Genomic DNA, 17,500 nt, shown 5'->3' with positions numbered 1-17,500 from the left:
AGGAAGACATGAGAAGAGTTCTGTATGCCTCAGCAATAGGAAGTTTGATGTATGTCATGGTATGTACTAGACCAGACATAGCTTATGCAGTTGGTGTTGTTAGCCGCTTTCTATCTAATCCAGGAAGACTACAGTGGGAGGCAGTCAAGTGGATTATGAGATATTTGCGAGGCACTTCCAAGTTGAAACTCACTTTTGGAAGTGGGAAACTAGTACTTGTTGGCTACACTAATTCACATATGGCAATGGATGTAGATAATAGAAGGTCTACTTCAGGCTATTTGATGACATTCTCAGGAGGTGCTATATCTTGGCAATCAAGACTACAGAAATGTGTTGCACTTTCTACAAGAGAGGCAGAGTACATTGCAGCAGTAGAAGCATGTAAAGAGTTGTTGTGGATGAAGCGTTTCATACATGAGCTCGAGTTTAAGCAACAGCGTTATGTCGTATACTGTGATAACCAGAGCGCCATTCACCTTAGTAAGAATTCTACTTTTCATGCAAGATCGAAGCACATTGATGTGAGGTATCATTGGATGAGAGATGCTCTCAATGACAACTTGTTTGAACTTAAGAAGATACATACCGATCACAATGGCTCAGATATGTTAACGAAGTCCTTACCAAAGGAGAAGCTTGAAGTTTGTTGTTCAATCGCCAGGATGGCGAGTCCCTCCACATAATCAGAAAGGGGGAGATTTGCTGGGTTTTTTTCCTCATGTGGAAGGCTCAAATTAAGAGCCCAAAATTTAAGGCCTCTTAGGCCTTTATATAAAAGGGCTAGAAAAAGAATCCCTCTTCTTCTTCGTCTTCTAATTTTTTGCAGCCACCAGAGGTAGGAGAAAAGAGAGAGAAAGAGAGAACCACCATTTTTTAAGTTAGAGAGAAAAATTCAGGCTTTTTCTTCACTGCCAAGATTTCATCAAAGGTCCGATCCCACTTTGTCTGTGGGCCGATCGACTTGAAATTTGGAGGAGAGGTTCATGACTCATTGATTTTCATTCTGAACGGTGAAGATTGGATTTGGAGATTCGGCCAGTCGTCTTTCAGTCCGAGAACAGAGCCTCCATTTTGATGCGTTTTCTATCCGAACAGTTTTGATCATGAACTCCAATCAAGGTTAATATGTAGTTCGATTGAGCCGATTTTTGGAGAACACATTCGTGACTCATTGATCTTCATTCTAATGGTGGAGATTGGATTTGGAGTTCGAAAAAGTTATCTTTCAGTTCGAGAACAGTGGTGTGTTTAGTGAGATCTCTCCATTGTTTTTATGCAAAGTTGTTGAAATTGTCAAGATCAATTTGTCTTAAGATATGGTTGATGTATGCCTCTAGTTTTATCTAGAGAGAATTGTGTAACCCATTAATTATATTAGTGGAGTTTTTAAGTGGCCTAAGGGTCCCGTGGTTTTTACTTCTCATATTGGAGAAGGTTTTCCATGCTAAAATTATTGGTGTTCATATGCTTGTTGATTGAGTGAATTCTTACTTCTCTATTGGATTGATTCTTATTAGGTTCTCATAAGAGGGGATAAAACCTGGTTGTGTATTGTTTGTATTTATCCCATCAACATTGGGTCTTGTAGTTCCAATATTGATTGACCTTCTTTTTTTTTTTTTTTGAATTTAATGTTGAATTTACTTCTTGACAATTTTAGTGGCATGCTCGTAATATTATGAAAAATGAAGGATGTTTATTAGAAATTTCCATATCCTTCTAAAACCCTTGTTGGATCGTCGGTTTAGCTATTCATTTCCACAAAAATTGATAAGTTATATTCAATTAATTTTTTTAATAATTTTTATATGTGGATGAAGTAACTAGTGAAGCTTATATGTCATCCTCCCACCATATGCAAATTTTGGTTTCACAGTATTGGATCATAATTGACCAAATTTGGGATAACAAAAAATTATGACTATTTTTTATTTTGGAAAAAATTGAGAGAAAATATCAAATAAATAAATAAAGAGGTCGAAAAAATAGAGGAAAAGAAAAAGTGAAGGAAAATAAAAAATAAATTTAAAGTCAATAAATTATTTTTTATATGTTATTTTAAATTTTTTATATAAAATTAAATAATTTTAAAATATATAAATTTCTTATTAATTTTAATTATATTTGATTTTTTTTTTCAGTTTACAACCATTCATGAAGAAATTATTTTTCTTAATACTTTTTCTTTTCTTAATACCTTTCTAAACCAAATATAATTTAGAAAGTGATATTTGTTTTTTGATTGAATAAAAAAAGTCAAAGTATTTGGTTTTTTCGTTAATAGTAATCTATTGATATCGTCCAATATAATTAGATTGGACCTATGAATAACAAGTTCATTTTAATTATATTAATTGATATCAGCAAATTACTTTTAATTAAATAAAAAAATAAAATATTTTAACTTTTCCTGTTCAATAAAAAAACAAACATCATTGAAGTTTCTCATAATTAATGTAAATATATTATAACCATTATATTACTATATATCCACTGATTTACGATTAATACACAGTTGCTTTTGGGATCTTGAAAGACATGAAAAAAAATGAAAAGATGAGAAATAAAGAAAAAGGAAAAAAAATTAAGCATAATATATGAAACATAAGTTTGAGTTTAAATATATTTCATCCCCTCATAGAAATTAAAAGAAAATGAATGAATGAATGAATGAATTTTATCATAATATATCAGTCAACAATCACCATCCAACCTATGGAAAGATGTATGAGTTCGAGGAAAGGATCTCCTAAATAGTGGATAGTCGTAGTTAAAGCAGGAAGAATATTTTATGAAATGGGCAGAGTAGTTGAAAATATAACTAGAAAAGCTATTTCAATTATAGATCAAATAAGAAAAAAAAATGATGCGATCATCCATTATGATATCCCATGATTAAATACGACAAAAGAGAATTTCACGATCAAACGAATATGAATAAACTTTGTTTGCAAGTGTATGAGATTAATTAAACTCTTTTCTATGAAATTATAAATCAAAAGTCTTATTAAAAAATCAATTTTGTCATGATACCATGTGAAATCCAAAAGATTTAAAGAGAAAAAAAAAATTAGGATTTCCTATTATGAACAATTTAAAAAAAAAAATAACATTAAAATTTAAATAAATATAATAAGAGGAAAAAAATACAACCACCTTACCCATACTCTAGAAAAATAGTAACTAAATAAAACTTCTAAATAAATAAGTACTCTAACATGCATACTGTCTTATATTAATTGTTACAGAGCTTGACAGTCTGTACATGGAAGACAATGACATTATGTATTCAGTTTATTAATTTTTTATACCATTCTCTATGTATCACAAATGGTGGAGTCTTTTATTAATCTTGATAGTGCTTGACAGCCTGCACATAGAAGACGATGATTTATTGGCATTATGTATTCAGTCTATGCATCACCAGTGGTGGAGTCTTTTATTCATCTTTACACAGTCTGTACGTGGAAGAGAATGACATTTTTTTATTGGTATTATGTAGTGGTGGACCCTTATGTAGCCAGTACATTAATTTTTTAAACCATTCAATCCTCCAACCACAATCTCACCCATTGACATTGATTGCTGAGGCTTTTACTCCTTACTCATCTTCAACTTTGCTGGTTTTGTATACAACAAACATAAATCCAGAATTCTTCTCTTTTCCTCCCCAACTTCAATCCAGCACCTGTTTTCCTATTCTGATTAAGTTCTTCTTGGCTTTGAATCCCAGTCCTTGTTTTCTCCATGGATTGTGTGAGCCCAATCCTGGATGTCGCTACTCGCTTGTGGGATTGCACTGCCAAGCGTGCTGTTTACATCCGTCATCTCCCACAAAATCTCAACTCTTTGAGAACTGCAATGGAGGAACTGAAGAACCTATACAAAGATGTGAAGGAAAGGGTGGAACGTGAAGAGAAACTTCAGAAGAAGCGTACTCATGTAGTCGATGGCTGGCTCCGCAATGTAGAAGCCATGGAAGAACAAGTGAAGGAAATATTGGCCAAAGGTGATGAAGAAATCCAGAAGAAATGTCTCGGAACCTGTTGTCCTAAAAACTGTGGCGCTAGCTACAAGCTTGGCAAGATGGTACTTGAAAAGATGGATGCTGTGACGGTAAAGAAGACGGAGGGCTCAAATTTCAGTGTAGTTGCTGAACCTTTCCCTAGTCCTCCCGTGATCGAGAGGCCTCTGGACAAGACTGCGGGCCAAGATTTGTTGTTTGGGAAGGTCTGGAAATGGCTCCAAGATGATGGAGAGCAGGTAAGCAGTATCGGATTATATGGAATGGGGGGTGTGGGCAAAACCACCCTCTTGGCCAGGATCAACAATGAGCTCCTCAAAACCAGGGTTGAATTTGATGCAGTGATTTGGGTGACTGTGTCCAGACCAGCCAATGTGGAAAAGGTTCAGCAAGTTCTTTTCAATAAATTGGAGATTGGGAAAGATAAATGGGAAGATAGGAGTGAGGATGAAAGGGCAGAAGAAATATTCAATGTCCTGAAGACAAAGAAATTTGTGCTTTTGTTAGATGACATATGGGAGCGGCTGGATCTATCCAAAGTTGGTATTCCTCCTCTGAATCATCAAGATAAGTTGAAGATGGTATTTACAACGCGATCTAAACAAGTGTGCCAAAAGATGGAATCTACCAAGAGCATTGAAGTGAATTGCCTCCCATGGGAGGAAGCTTTTGCTCTGTTTCAGACCAAGGTAGGAGCAGACACCATAAGTTCTCATCCAGATATACCAAAGCTGGCGGAGATGGTTGCCAAAGAGTGTGACGGCTTACCACTTGCCCTCATCACCACAGGGCGAGCAATGGCGGGAGCAAAAGCACCCGAGGAATGGGAGAAAAAAATAGAAATGTTGAAGAATTCTCCAGCAAAGTTTCCAGGTACGGAGGAGGATTTGTTTCGAGTATTAGCAATCAGTTATGATAGCCTACCCGATGAAGCCAAAAAATCGTGTTTCCTATATTGCTCTTTATTTCCGGAGGATTATGAAATCTCTCATCGAAAACTTATACAACTTTGGATCGGGGAGGGTTTTCTGGATGAATATGACAACATACAAGAAGCAAGAAATCAAGGAGAAGAAGTTATTAAAAGTTTACAGCTTGCATGTCTATTAGAGAATGGCAGATCTCAATTAGATAAAAAAGACAAATATTCGAAGATGCATGATGTTATTCGTGATATGGCTTTGTGGTTGGCTCGCGAAAACGGGAAGAAGAACAAATTTGTGGTAAAAAATGGAGTTGAATCGATTAGAGCTCAGGAAGTTGAAAAATGGAAAGAGACGCAGAGGATATCATTGTGGATACTGACATTGAAGAACTTAGGGAACCACCATATTTCCCTAATATGGAGACCTTTTTGGCATCTTGTAAGTTTATTCGGTCATTTCCAAATAGATTCTTTACAAACATGCCTGTTATAAGAGTTTTGGAATTGTCAAACAATTTTGAACTTGGAGAGTTACCTGTGGAGATTGGAAACTTAGTTACCTTGCAATATCTTAATTTGTCGGGGACCACTATAGAATACTTACCTGTGGAGCTCAAGAATTTGAAAAGATTAAGGTGCTTGATATTGAATGATATGTTTATGCTCGAGTCACTTCCATCTCAAATGGTATCGAGTCTTTCCTCTTTGCAATTGTTCAGCATGTATAGTTGGGATGAGCGAATGTTTGCGGGAGATGATGAAAGAAGGTTATTAGAAGAGTTAGAGCAGTTGGAACACATTGATGATATATCCATCCAGCTTACAAGTGTATCATCCATCCAAACATTATTTAACTCCCACAAGTTGCAAAGATCCACAAGATGGCTACGATTAGCTTGTGAGCATGTGAAACTGGTCCAACTATCCCTTTATATAGAGACACTCCGTATTATAAATTGTTTTGAATTGCAAGATGTGAAAATCAATTTTGAAAAGGAAGTGGTGGTCTACTCAAAATTCCCAAGGCACCAATGCTTGAACAACCTTTGTGATGTCAGAATAGATGGATGTGGTAAATTGTTGAATTTGACATGGCTTATTTGTGCTCCAAGCCTTCAATTTCTAAGTGTTGTATCATGTGAATCAATGGAAAAAGTGATAGATGATGAAAGGAGTGAAGTTTTAGAAATTGAAGTAGATCATTTGGGTGTATTCTCGAGACTCACATCTCTCACTTTAGTAATGCTACCAAAGCTAAGAAGTATACATGGACGTGCCCTATCTTTTCCATCTCTAAGATACATCCATGTGGATGCATGTCCAAGTTTGAGGAAGCTGCCATTTGATTCCAATACTGGAGTGAGCAAGAAAGTAGAGGAAATCTGGGGAAAGCAAGAATGGTGGGATGGTTTGGAGTGGGAGGATCAAACCATTATGTACAACCTCACTCCATATTTTCAACTCATAAATCAGCTCCCATGGTATTCATCTGATTAAAGGTAATTCTTTTTTTCCTTCCTTTTTTATGTATAAATGTATTTAAAATTTTTCATATTATAAATATGGCCAAAGTCAAAATTTGCATTGTGATTGTTTGAGCCCGCCTCTCAAGATCTTATTTTATTTTCTATTTGAAATATTATTATAACTTTTCATGTAGTTTAATTATATTTAGTTTCTCTATGGTTTCTCACTCAACATACTTCGTTAGATAGTTTGGCACTTGGGAGTCGTGGAGCCATTAGATTACGCACAACCGCCAGGTAAAATTCTTATAGAAAAATGCAAAAATAGATGTTATTTGTAAAGATTGTTTGGCAACATCATCAATTATTTTTCTCTCACCTCCTTCTCCAGGAAACAATCCCTTAATCTCCACAAAATTCAAAAACCAAAATGCAGAAGCTCAAAGGAAGACATGGCAATCTTCTCCAATCCCCACAAGCCTCGAATAGTGCACATCATCCTCATCATTCACCATTCAAACCATTGCTGGATCTTCACCGGGCATTTTCATCTTTTCCAGTACTGCACATGAGCTTCCATGTCTACAAACTTGAGCTCTAAGCTTTGATTATCTTGTCAGAGCTTCTGTTTTACTTCCATTAGTCTCTTGTCAGCTTATGCCATAAAACTTGAAGATGATGATAAATATGGATTCAACGCTTTTGTATTGAAAGGAAGCTTGAATTGGCAGTTTTTCCCTATTTCCCTTTTTCCCTTCCTTTTTTTGTGGTTTTGTAGGTGCTCTATCTGAGATTTTGGTTGATTTCATAAACGTGGAAGATGATAAACTGCTTATTTGTTGAGAAAATTAATGTAAAGAAAAAGAAAATAAATTGGAATTTTAAATCTTTGAGCTATGAAATTGATGCCCAAAATCAAATCTTGGGAGGTTGCCTACTGTAAGTCCTAGGGAGCAGTGGGGGAAAGAAGGTGAAAATTGAGAGGATTTTAGAGTGCAGCTGAAAGAAAGAGTTTAAGGAGCTAAAACAGGGAAAACAAAGCATCAACTGGAAATCAAGAGAATGCCTTTGCTTCATTCATTGGGATAATCCTCTTTTCACTTCATCATGTCTCTTTGTTTTATTTTTCATAAGCATTATCTGTCAAGCTGTTGGGATGTGTTTCTTTAATGCAAAATCAACTTCTTCCTTCTACATTTCCTTCTGCAGTTGATGCAGCAGTTGAAGATGGTGAATGATTTCACATATTTCCCTGATACACACAGCTCATGAAGTTGAAGAATGGAAAGAGAGATGCAGAGGATACCATTGTGGGATACCAGCTCCCAGACCTTATTTCCATTGATCTCCTTCTCCAAGAAACAATCCCTTAATCTCCAAAGAATTCGAAAACCAAAATGCAGAAGCTTGGAGGAAGACATGGAAATCTTCTCCAATTCCCAAAAGTGTCAAATAGTGCATATCATCTTCTCCACCACACATTTGCTTCTATCTCTAATGCACTTGACCTTCAATTTGCTTTTAAGCTTTGCAAAGGAAGATTACCTTCGGTTGACAAAAAGAAAATATAAAAGAATTAAAATAAAAATAAAAGAAAAGTAGAGTAAAAATAAATAAATTTAAAGTTAATAAAAGTGCTCTTTTGGATTTTTATTCCAATTAACAGTTTAGATTTTTTCCCAAGTGCATTTTTCTTATAGTTTTTTTTTTTTTTTTTTTTTGCTATAAATAGATTTTGACATTTAATCAGATACAATTTTATGTCGGTTTAAGATCGAACAAAACTCCATATGATCAAATCTCAAGATCAATATGATCATATATTTGTGTTGACTTCCACGAAAATTCATCCAACACATTTTCTTTCAGTATCCCTTAAATTATTGCATTGCACAAGTTAAAGATTGGATTTATATTTTCTTTCCTGTTTTTATTTTTTTGATAATTGAGAAAACCTCCCATTATCAAATCCTTAGGACTTTCTATGAGGATCCGAACCTCGAGGTACCGAAGGCCCCGCAACAATCAACATCAAGTATATTCAGGGTATGATTAGTGACAAAATTCAAACCTAAGACCATAGGACAAAAGATTGAGTTGATTTAATAACCAAAATTATATGCCTTCAAGCAAGAGATTGATAATAATTAACAAAGTTTAAGAGAAAAGGATACCCAAAATCAAGTCATTCTTCAAGATTGAGAGATGAAGATGGAGAAAGGTATGCAGAGAAAACAATGCAATCACTTAAAAACACTTTTCTCATTGAAAATTTGAAGGTAAAAAGTAGTCAAATTTAAATTAAAAATATTTCTAAAATATACTTAATGATTTTTATTTTTTTTAGTATTTTAGAATTAAGACATATTTTTTATCTTTATTATTTTCAAAATTTTTTAACCATACGAAACCCTTAGGAGTTACCTTTTGCAACTAAAGAAACACCTGTGCACATATTATTTTAAATAAAAATATGGTGTTTTCTTAAAATATTTTAATTATTTTCTATTCTTTTATTTATTTTTTATGAATTATTTTAAAAATTAATTGTACAAATATAAAAAATAATTAAAAATAAATTTATTTTCAACATATATTTAAAAGCACACAAAACCTATAGAAAATAATCCAAATTATTAATAATGCTTTTGCTTTCAAAAATACCACGATTCTATTTGGTAACTCATGTTTTCAAAAACAGTTTTGAAAAATAGTTTTTAAAAACAAATTTTGAAAAATGTTCTATAATATTTTATAAAACAAAAATCTAATAAAAAATATAAAATGTTTTTTAATTGATTTTTAATGTTTTTAAAAATAATTTTTATATTTATTAGTTTATTTTTAATCGTTTCCAAGTACAATTAATTTTTAAAATAGACCTCAAACAACAAATAAAAATGGTTTGGAAAACGTTGCAAACATACCCTTGATTTTGCAAGAAAATATTGCCACGTGGCGCCAGCTTTCAAATTCAAAAAATAAAAATCTAGATCAATAATTTACATTAATAATAATTATAATGTTTTGTCCTATCTCGAAGCTTCCCAAAATCCCATGTAAAAAGAACATCGTCTCTCAATCTCCTCTTCTATTTCATTGTTGGATTCTGAGCTTCTTGATTTTCTCAATAATAATCTCATCATCATCTCAATGAGGTTGTGAGTTTTGATTTCATTCTGAATTTGAATTGGAATCAGAATCGGAATCAGAATGGCGGCGGTGGCGGCGGCCACGACGTTGAACAAGATCGAGAGGGCGCACCAGATGTACAGAGAGGGGCTGCACGAAGAAGCCCTAGGGTTCTATACAGAGGCGCTGGCCATGGCCAAGACCAGGGCCCAGAAGATCGCGCTCCACAGTAATCGAGCTGCTTGTTATCTCAAACTCCATGATTTCGACAAGGTCTCATCATTCTCAGCTTTATTTTTTCATTGTAAAAAGAAAAACTTGTTTTTCTGAGTAGTTTTGGTGGATTTGATCTTGCTGCCTCAGTGGTTGGGTTATGATTCTGTCGTTACACTTTGATTGAACTGAGCTCTAGCTATTTAATTTTTTTTTCTCATTTAAAAAAATAGTATGAAGAAATGGTAGTATCAGGGTGATTCAATGGTTTAATATTTTTTCTAAAAATTAATATTATTATTATTATTATTTTGGATTTTAATCTTGCTAGTTTAGTGATTTGATCATGATTGGACTATTACTGTTTGATTGGACGGTGTTTTGATTTGCTTTATTTTTTTTTTTTTTTTTGTTAGAACAACTGTCATTTGGATGAAGTTTTAGTAATTTAGTTTTGATTATTTGTAGTTGATAACTCAGGGTTGCTTCAAAGTGGAAATTGAAGTTTTGTTTCCATGATTTAGGGTTAGGGCTTGAAGGGTTGAATTGGGGATGTCAATCAGTTGCAGGTGTTGTTGAAGAGAAAGGGGAAAGTAGAAGGAAAACAAAGGGTAGACTTGGCTTTTTCAAAAAAATAATAGTTAATTTCCAAAATAATAGAATTAATTTATTAAACGGGATGAAATAATCTTCATATTTGTTAAATTTAACCTCTTCCATGTTTTTGCTTGAAGAGCAACCCATTTTTGGCATAAATACTGTTAATTATTTCAAGTATTTACATATATGTTTTAAAAAGAAAGAGTTATTTTTACAAGAAAAGAATAAGGGTATTTTTGTTAAAATGTGGTCAAAAAATGATGGAGGGTTTGATTTTCAAAATTGGGTTTTCAATGGCCCTTTTAATCAAATAACCCAAAAAAAATACTGACCACCTAACTGCCGAGCCACATGATCAATTTGAACCTCACCAGGGGTGATGTTCTGATAGAAACATCGATGGGTCATTATTATTTTTCCATTTTACATTTCCTTTAGTTTTCACCTCTTTTAGAAAAATATTACTTTATTATTAATGAAATTCAGCAGTAGTGCCATACCGGGCACAACCTATCAGAAATGTTTCTCCAAACAGGGCATAAAAAACCCTTAATTTTGTAAAATAGTTGCTCTATCATTGTGTTCATCAGAAAATCCACCTGGAGTCCACAAATCTTCTTCTTCTGTTCTTTTTCCCCTAAAAGCATCCTTAGCATGATTGCAATTTTTTTGTCTCCTTTCAAAAAGTTAATAGCATTTACACATGTATTGGTCGGGTCTAACTTTGATTTGGTGCAAGTATTGTTGGATCTTTTAAGCATTAACGTCACGATAAATTGTTCTTAAGTCAGTGAAAATTATGTGTTTCACTATTTTTGGGTAGAAGTATGTATCGAAATTTATCATTTTCCTTTGATTAATGGATAAAACAAAGCACATGATATGATTAAGATCGTCTAGCTTGGAAAATTTTCCTTCAATGGTGGTTCATTATGCTGTGGGTTATGCCGATGTAGGCAAGAGATATGGTTGAGGGTTGGCCAGAGGTCATTTGGACTATGAAGAGGCAGATTATGTGGAAAATCACTCTTTCCATGATCCTATGGCCTATTTGCGAAGAAAGGAGTAGAAGAATTTTAGGCGCTAGGGAAAGAGATGTTTGGAGATGTAGAATGTAGGAAATCTACCATTATTGCTTTTGATTTTGTACCTTGTCTCAAGAGTTGTTTTGCATCTCATACTTTTCTTTTGGATATCAAGCTTCTTGTTGTTCCATGTAATGGCTTGATGCTTCTTGTTAGGTTGACTTTTATTAATGAGGGGAGCTGAGCAATAGAGTTTCTTATCTTTTTCTTTCTATTTCTATTTGCAGTTTGTAAATTTCCATATACACCAGTGTTTTAAAAGGCTATTGAGGCTTACGCCTCGAAGCTCACCTCAAGGCGAGGTTCTACAAATTAGCCTTGAGGCTATAGCCTTAATTAGGGTAATTGAGGCTTAAGCGTCAACCTATCAAGGCTTATAGCTTTGAGGCTATAACCTTAAGGTTGTTGAGGCCTAAGCCTCAAATACCCAGAGTTTTTGACCTTTATGAGCTTTTGGTATATATTTTATAAGTGACTTAAGTCTCAATATTCAATGAGTTTTAATGGATTTTATCATCTATGCTTTTGTGGACTTTTAATATAGATTTCATGAGCTTTGTATTGGGTCCCTGCTTGATTAAACCTTTTACAAAATAAGGCTTAGTTGAATTACAATTAATCTTTTAAATGGAAGCAATGTTATCAAAAACAACCGTCTAGTTCACCTAGGCCATTAGGCTAGGCAGGGCAAATAAAAGTCGCCTCTTGAAGACCCAGGCAAGGTGGCTTCAAAGAGGCAACAATTAGGTAATCGCCTTGGGATAAGGCACAAGGCATAGAGGCAATCGCCTTTGACCATGAATTAAGATTAAACATACTTAAATTATAATTTCATTCAATCTAAAATTGGATTAAACAAAGCATAAGATAAAATATTATATTATCAATCATAGAGATAATAAGATAAAAAAACTATCAATCTAGTCTTGATAGAAGTGATGACAATTTTAATTTTCAATGATGATTGTGATGATGATGCCCAAAGCTTATCTAGAATGTTCGATCTCTTATTTTGTTTTTTATTCTACTTCTTAGATGTCTAAAAAATGAAAATATGCATTTAGACAAGATGAATATTTTTCTAAACAATATGATGTTTCTTATGATGTAGAGTATAATATTTAATATTTTGAATAATTATTATTATTATTTTGTTAATTTCATAAGACACCATGAGGAATGAAAAATTAATAGTGTTGATTGTTGAAGACAACACTTACATTGGTTGAGTATCGAATAGGTAAATATATGTATATTTTTTATCACCTTACTATAGTCAAGCTATCGCCATGTTTTTAGCCTTTTGCCTTAGGCTAAAAGGAGTCTTATCGCCTTGACATCGCCTTTTGCTTTTGACAACATTGAATGAAAGGGAAAAGGAGAGATTGAGAAGAATAAGGGAATTAGTGACTATCTTTGTGGTTAATCTCATATAAAATCCAATTATTGATAGATAAATAAAAAAAGATATCACTACAATTGGTGGACAAAGAATAAGAAGGATGGATGGATATTAACACCAACAATATAATATAGCAATTAGATATGATTATATTCCTTAGAGGATCCTATAAGTGATAGTAATAGTAATGTTGAAAACTATTTGATAATCATGAGAGAAAAAGAAACCAAATTACTATCTATTATAAATGAAAATAATTAATTTTGTCATTGTGAAGTTTGTCTTTTTTATTATTCTATTTTCTTGTGACTTTATGAGTATTTTTTTTATTATTTATTTGTTTAAGTTGAGGCTTACGCCTCATTCTACCTCGAGGCTTCTGCCTCGTCTCATTTAAGGCAAAACGCCTCAAGACCGCCTTTAGCCTTTTAAAATATTGATATACTCATATATGATAAATTGTTTTACCTTCCAACAAAGAGGAGTCTCATTGGACAACTTTTCCTATTTTTTAGATGAGTGTCTCGATAGTCCCAACACCTCCATTTCCTGAGGTTTAGACTTTACATTTAAAATGTCAAACTGTGGACCCTTTTCTAAGAGACAAAGGATAGCTATATTATTTTTTTCAATCTTCTTTTTCTCTGTGGTTTTACATGTCATGAGTGAAGAACTTTGTTTGCTAGTAAACCTTAGCTACATCAAGGAAAAAGATAGAATAATATTTTTTTTGTTTGCCTGTTATTTATTAATTTTGCATTGCTTCCATGTTGAGCCAATCCTACAAAGTATTAAAAGAGGAACTAACTGAGACTTGAGGTTGATCACAAACAAACCTTAGTCCTGGTCACTTAAAAAGTATGTGCCACATGGATGCCATTCCTTTGCTTCATGTCTTGCGATTATGTTTTCTCTCTGAATATTTTGTTATATTTTTATATAAAGCAAATGGTTGGTTTATCACAAAGACAACATCGTCAAAGGTCTGCTTACCTAGATTGAACTAGTTCTTTCTTTCCTGATTATTTAAGTTAAAAGTTGAATTTCCTGAGATGGAAAGTGGTGATTAAAATCCACATTGGTTGCAGGAATTTCTTTTATTTAGAACCTTAACTCCACTTTCCCTATTTGGAAGCTTGTAGGACTTTCATTTTCTATTTGACGAAATCATGTTTTACCCTGAGGCAAACTAGCTTGAGAAATATCCAAGCTGGTTATAAACTCAAATTTCTTAAATGGATTTTATAATATATATATGCTGCAAGCATCCATTGGTATGAATGTTAAGGTTTGCTATGTAAAATATCATGAAATTGAAGAGTGTGCATATTCTGCGGTCATTCAAGAGCCATATAAAGTTGGTTGAGCTGGTTATTTTGAATGGTGGATCGCAAGGAAAAACCCTTTTTAATTGTTAGGAATATGGATCATTTTGGGAAACAAGTTCCAGTTATTACCTTTTTTTTTTTCCTTTTTGTGTCACTTTCACTTAAACCAGCAAAAGGAACATGTATTTCATTTCCATCTCAGATGGTGAACCAAAAACACCCAAATAAGAGTCTCTCTTGCATTTCTTCTTTCATATTAGTGCTTTAGATCAGCATGTTGGGAAGCATGCAATTTTTAGTACTGGCATCATATCTATCTTAAAAATAGCTCCATGCTTGGTCAGCAGAGTTTGCTATATCTTTGTCTTTTCACTGTCAAAATTTTCCACCTTGGGTTGATACCAATGTTCATAAAGAAATGCTATTTTTCATCCCAAAAAACCTTTCTACTTATTTCTTTTTAGGAAATTATTGTTAACCTTAATTGACATTTTTGACCCATCATGTTAGGCAGCAAAAGAATGCACCTCGGTGCTTGAGCTTGATCACAAGCACACTGGAGCTTTGATGCTGCGGGCTCAGACCCTAGTGACTCTCAAGGAGTACCACTCAGCACTCTTTGACGTCAAGAGGCTCATGGAGTTGAATCCATCATCAGAAGTGTATCGGAACCTTGAAGCCCGTCTGAAGACGCAATTGGTAGTCCCTGCCTTGTTCTTTCTGCCTAGATATTTTTCTAATTCTATTACATATTTTTCTTATTGATAACCTAGGATCTAAAATCAAGATGGAGAGAACTATTGGGAGAGATATAATACATGGCCCTGTGACTAGTCTAGTGAATTTCACTGAAGAGATTTTTATTACATGCTGTTCTAGGATGATTCTAGTATAATGATGTACCTTCTTAACAAAATGATTGTGATTCTCTGATGCTAACCCATTGAATATGAACATTGTCATTTCTTGTATTAGGTTGATTCTTATGTCATGTTCTTCCTTTTTTGGCCTCCTTTACTTGTCTATATTGTCGTGACTATTCAAATGAATATGATAATTTTCATTGTTATAGATATTTGATGATGACTAGCTTTTTATAAAGGATTGAGATCTCCAAGGTGTGGCATGTTACATGGTGGTTTGAGGTCTTATTTCTTCAACAATTATATATGACTGCTAAATCTCTAGGTTTTACAAAGTTGAGGGGCTCTTTAGTAATTTCAGGAAAAGTAAAGAGGTTGCTGTAGTTGACTGTTTCTCTGCTGGAATGTACTCCTCATAGGGAAAATGAGAAATGGACACTTTGGCCCCATTTAGCACTTCCCCAAATGAAGTCAAGGTCTCTATAGAAATCATTATTTTTGGTCATTTTGAAAGATGGGTACCAGGAAAGTATGATCTATAGTTGATCTTGACATAATTGTGACATTTTCTAAATGTTTATCAATGAACCATCAGTAAGAGATTGGTTTTTTTGCTTAAGGAAAGTCACTTGCTCCAATACCTGAATCTGAAGCAGAGCTAGAAGAAGAGGAAGAAGATGAAGATGAAGCAGAACCAGAAAGGGATGAGGCAAAAGAACAAGATGATACTTCATTACCTGAATCTGAAGAGGAGCAAGAAGGAGAAGAAGAAGAAGAAGAAGATGAAGAAGATAAAGATGAAGATGAAACAGAACTGAAAAGAGATGAGGCAAAGGAACAGGTTGATAAAAATTTGGAAGAAGACAAAAAAGATCGAACAGATGCTGTTGTCAGAATAGATCAGAAAGCTGAGCCTGAAGCAACTACTACCAATGTCAGAGTTTCTGCCCCTCAAACATTGAGCAAGAAAGATTCATCTGTACAGGATTCCAAAGGATGGCAAGCAATCCCAAAACCAAAAGGACACTCAAATCTGGATTACTCACGGTGGGACAGAGTTGAAGACGATTCTAGCGAAGATGATGATGATGATGAAGATGATGACGAAGAGTCTCAGCCCCAGTATCGCTTCCGCTTAAGAACAGTTGGTGTCCGACCTGTGAAGTAAAAAAAGAAATACACATAATACAGTAATACCAATGTAGGACAGTAGATAGAAAAGCCCTCAGCAATGCAGAAAGTTATAATGGTTTCCCTTCCTCAGGTGCCAGAAGCCGTCACTTTAAACCTCCAAGACATTGAGAGATCATCTCTGCCACAACAGTGAGTGGGACAATGGTAAATAGATTGCATCGCCTGGTGTTTGAAGGAGAAAATTTGGCAAGTATCTGGTTAGTTCTCCTATTGTGCCGCCATACCTCAACCATTCCACAAAAACCGAGAGAGGAGAAAACCTGAAAGCATTGTTTCAAAAGCCGGTATTCGGTATGTTTTGAAGATAGAATTACACCCTGTAAATGATATGGAATAGAATTCCATGGTGCTTTTGCTTGGAAGTGTGGTGGAAGAAGCATACAAACTTGGGATCTTATGGCTAGTCTGAACTATAATAGATGTTCAAAGATCCCTGGGTTTCTTTGTATCAAAGGGACGATGAACTTGTATTTATTTATTAATTTATTTCATTTTTTATCACTCATTAGGAATTTGTATATCAAAGGACTAATTCCCACAATCATTGATGATTCATTGGATGTGATAAACTCTTTTATGATTTTATCATATTAGATCTCTATTTAAGATCTTACTGAGTCTATATTGTTTATGAAGATTAAAGAAAAACCAGGCCATTATAAGTTATTGATGATGTTTTTCATCTTGATTAACACTAGTTCCATGTTTTAGAAAATCTAAACCATGGCTTGTCCTATATTGTTCTTCAAATAGCACCAATTGTTTTGAATAAAAGGAGGACAATTTTTATTTTTTTTTATCATTTTTGTTTATTTTATTTAGATTTGAATTGGATCAATTACAACAACAGAGATATGAAGAATAAGAACAACAACCCCCCTCCAAAAAAAAAAAAATCAGTTTGTGTTTTTCCTAAGTCCTCGACATAAATGAACTTAAAACCCCTCTATCCACAATTGATTGCCATAAGAGGTTTTAAATAAGGATAACTTTTTTATTCCTAATAATAGAATAGTGATAAGCATTTGGATAACTCAAAGTCTAACTATAATTAAGTTCGATTTCTTAATTTACCTTTTCGTCCATTGCGAGCTTTTGACTCTTAAAGTAATCAATTTGACTTTAGGATCTTCAAACTTTTTAGTTCCTATGTGAGGTTTAATTTATTAGATTCTTTTCACTTTCAAAGTTTTAGGTTCAATTCTTAGTTATGAGTTTATCTTATATATACTTAAGGATGACAACATAAAATGATTTTTCAGGTA

At 33.7% G+C, this 17,500-nt stretch overlaps 1 protein-coding gene and 1 pseudogene across 1 annotated transcript; both read left to right on the top strand.

Moving 5' to 3' along the window:
- The first annotated feature begins 3,636 nt into the window (after nt 1–3,636).
- LOC117909260 lies at nt 3,637–7,159 on the top strand (annotated as a pseudogene).
- A 2,313-nt stretch (nt 7,160–9,472) lies between these two features.
- Nucleotides 9,473–16,795, top strand: LOC117909402 (mitochondrial import receptor subunit TOM34). Its single transcript, XM_034823437.1, has 3 exons — nt 9,473–9,823; nt 14,689–14,877; nt 15,667–16,795. Exons 1-3 carry the CDS (start codon nt 9,632–9,634, stop codon nt 16,207–16,209), a joined length of 924 nt encoding a protein of 307 aa, XP_034679328.1. The 5' UTR covers nt 9,473–9,631; the 3' UTR covers nt 16,210–16,795.
- Nucleotides 16,796–17,500: the final 705 nt, after the last annotated feature.

This window comes from Vitis riparia, chromosome 19 (genome assembly GCF_004353265.1).
Source record: "Vitis riparia cultivar Riparia Gloire de Montpellier isolate 1030 chromosome 19, EGFV_Vit.rip_1.0, whole genome shotgun sequence".
Taxonomy (NCBI): domain Eukaryota; kingdom Viridiplantae; phylum Streptophyta; class Magnoliopsida; order Vitales; family Vitaceae; genus Vitis; species Vitis riparia.
This window is presented reverse-complemented; position numbering and strand designations above follow the sequence as displayed.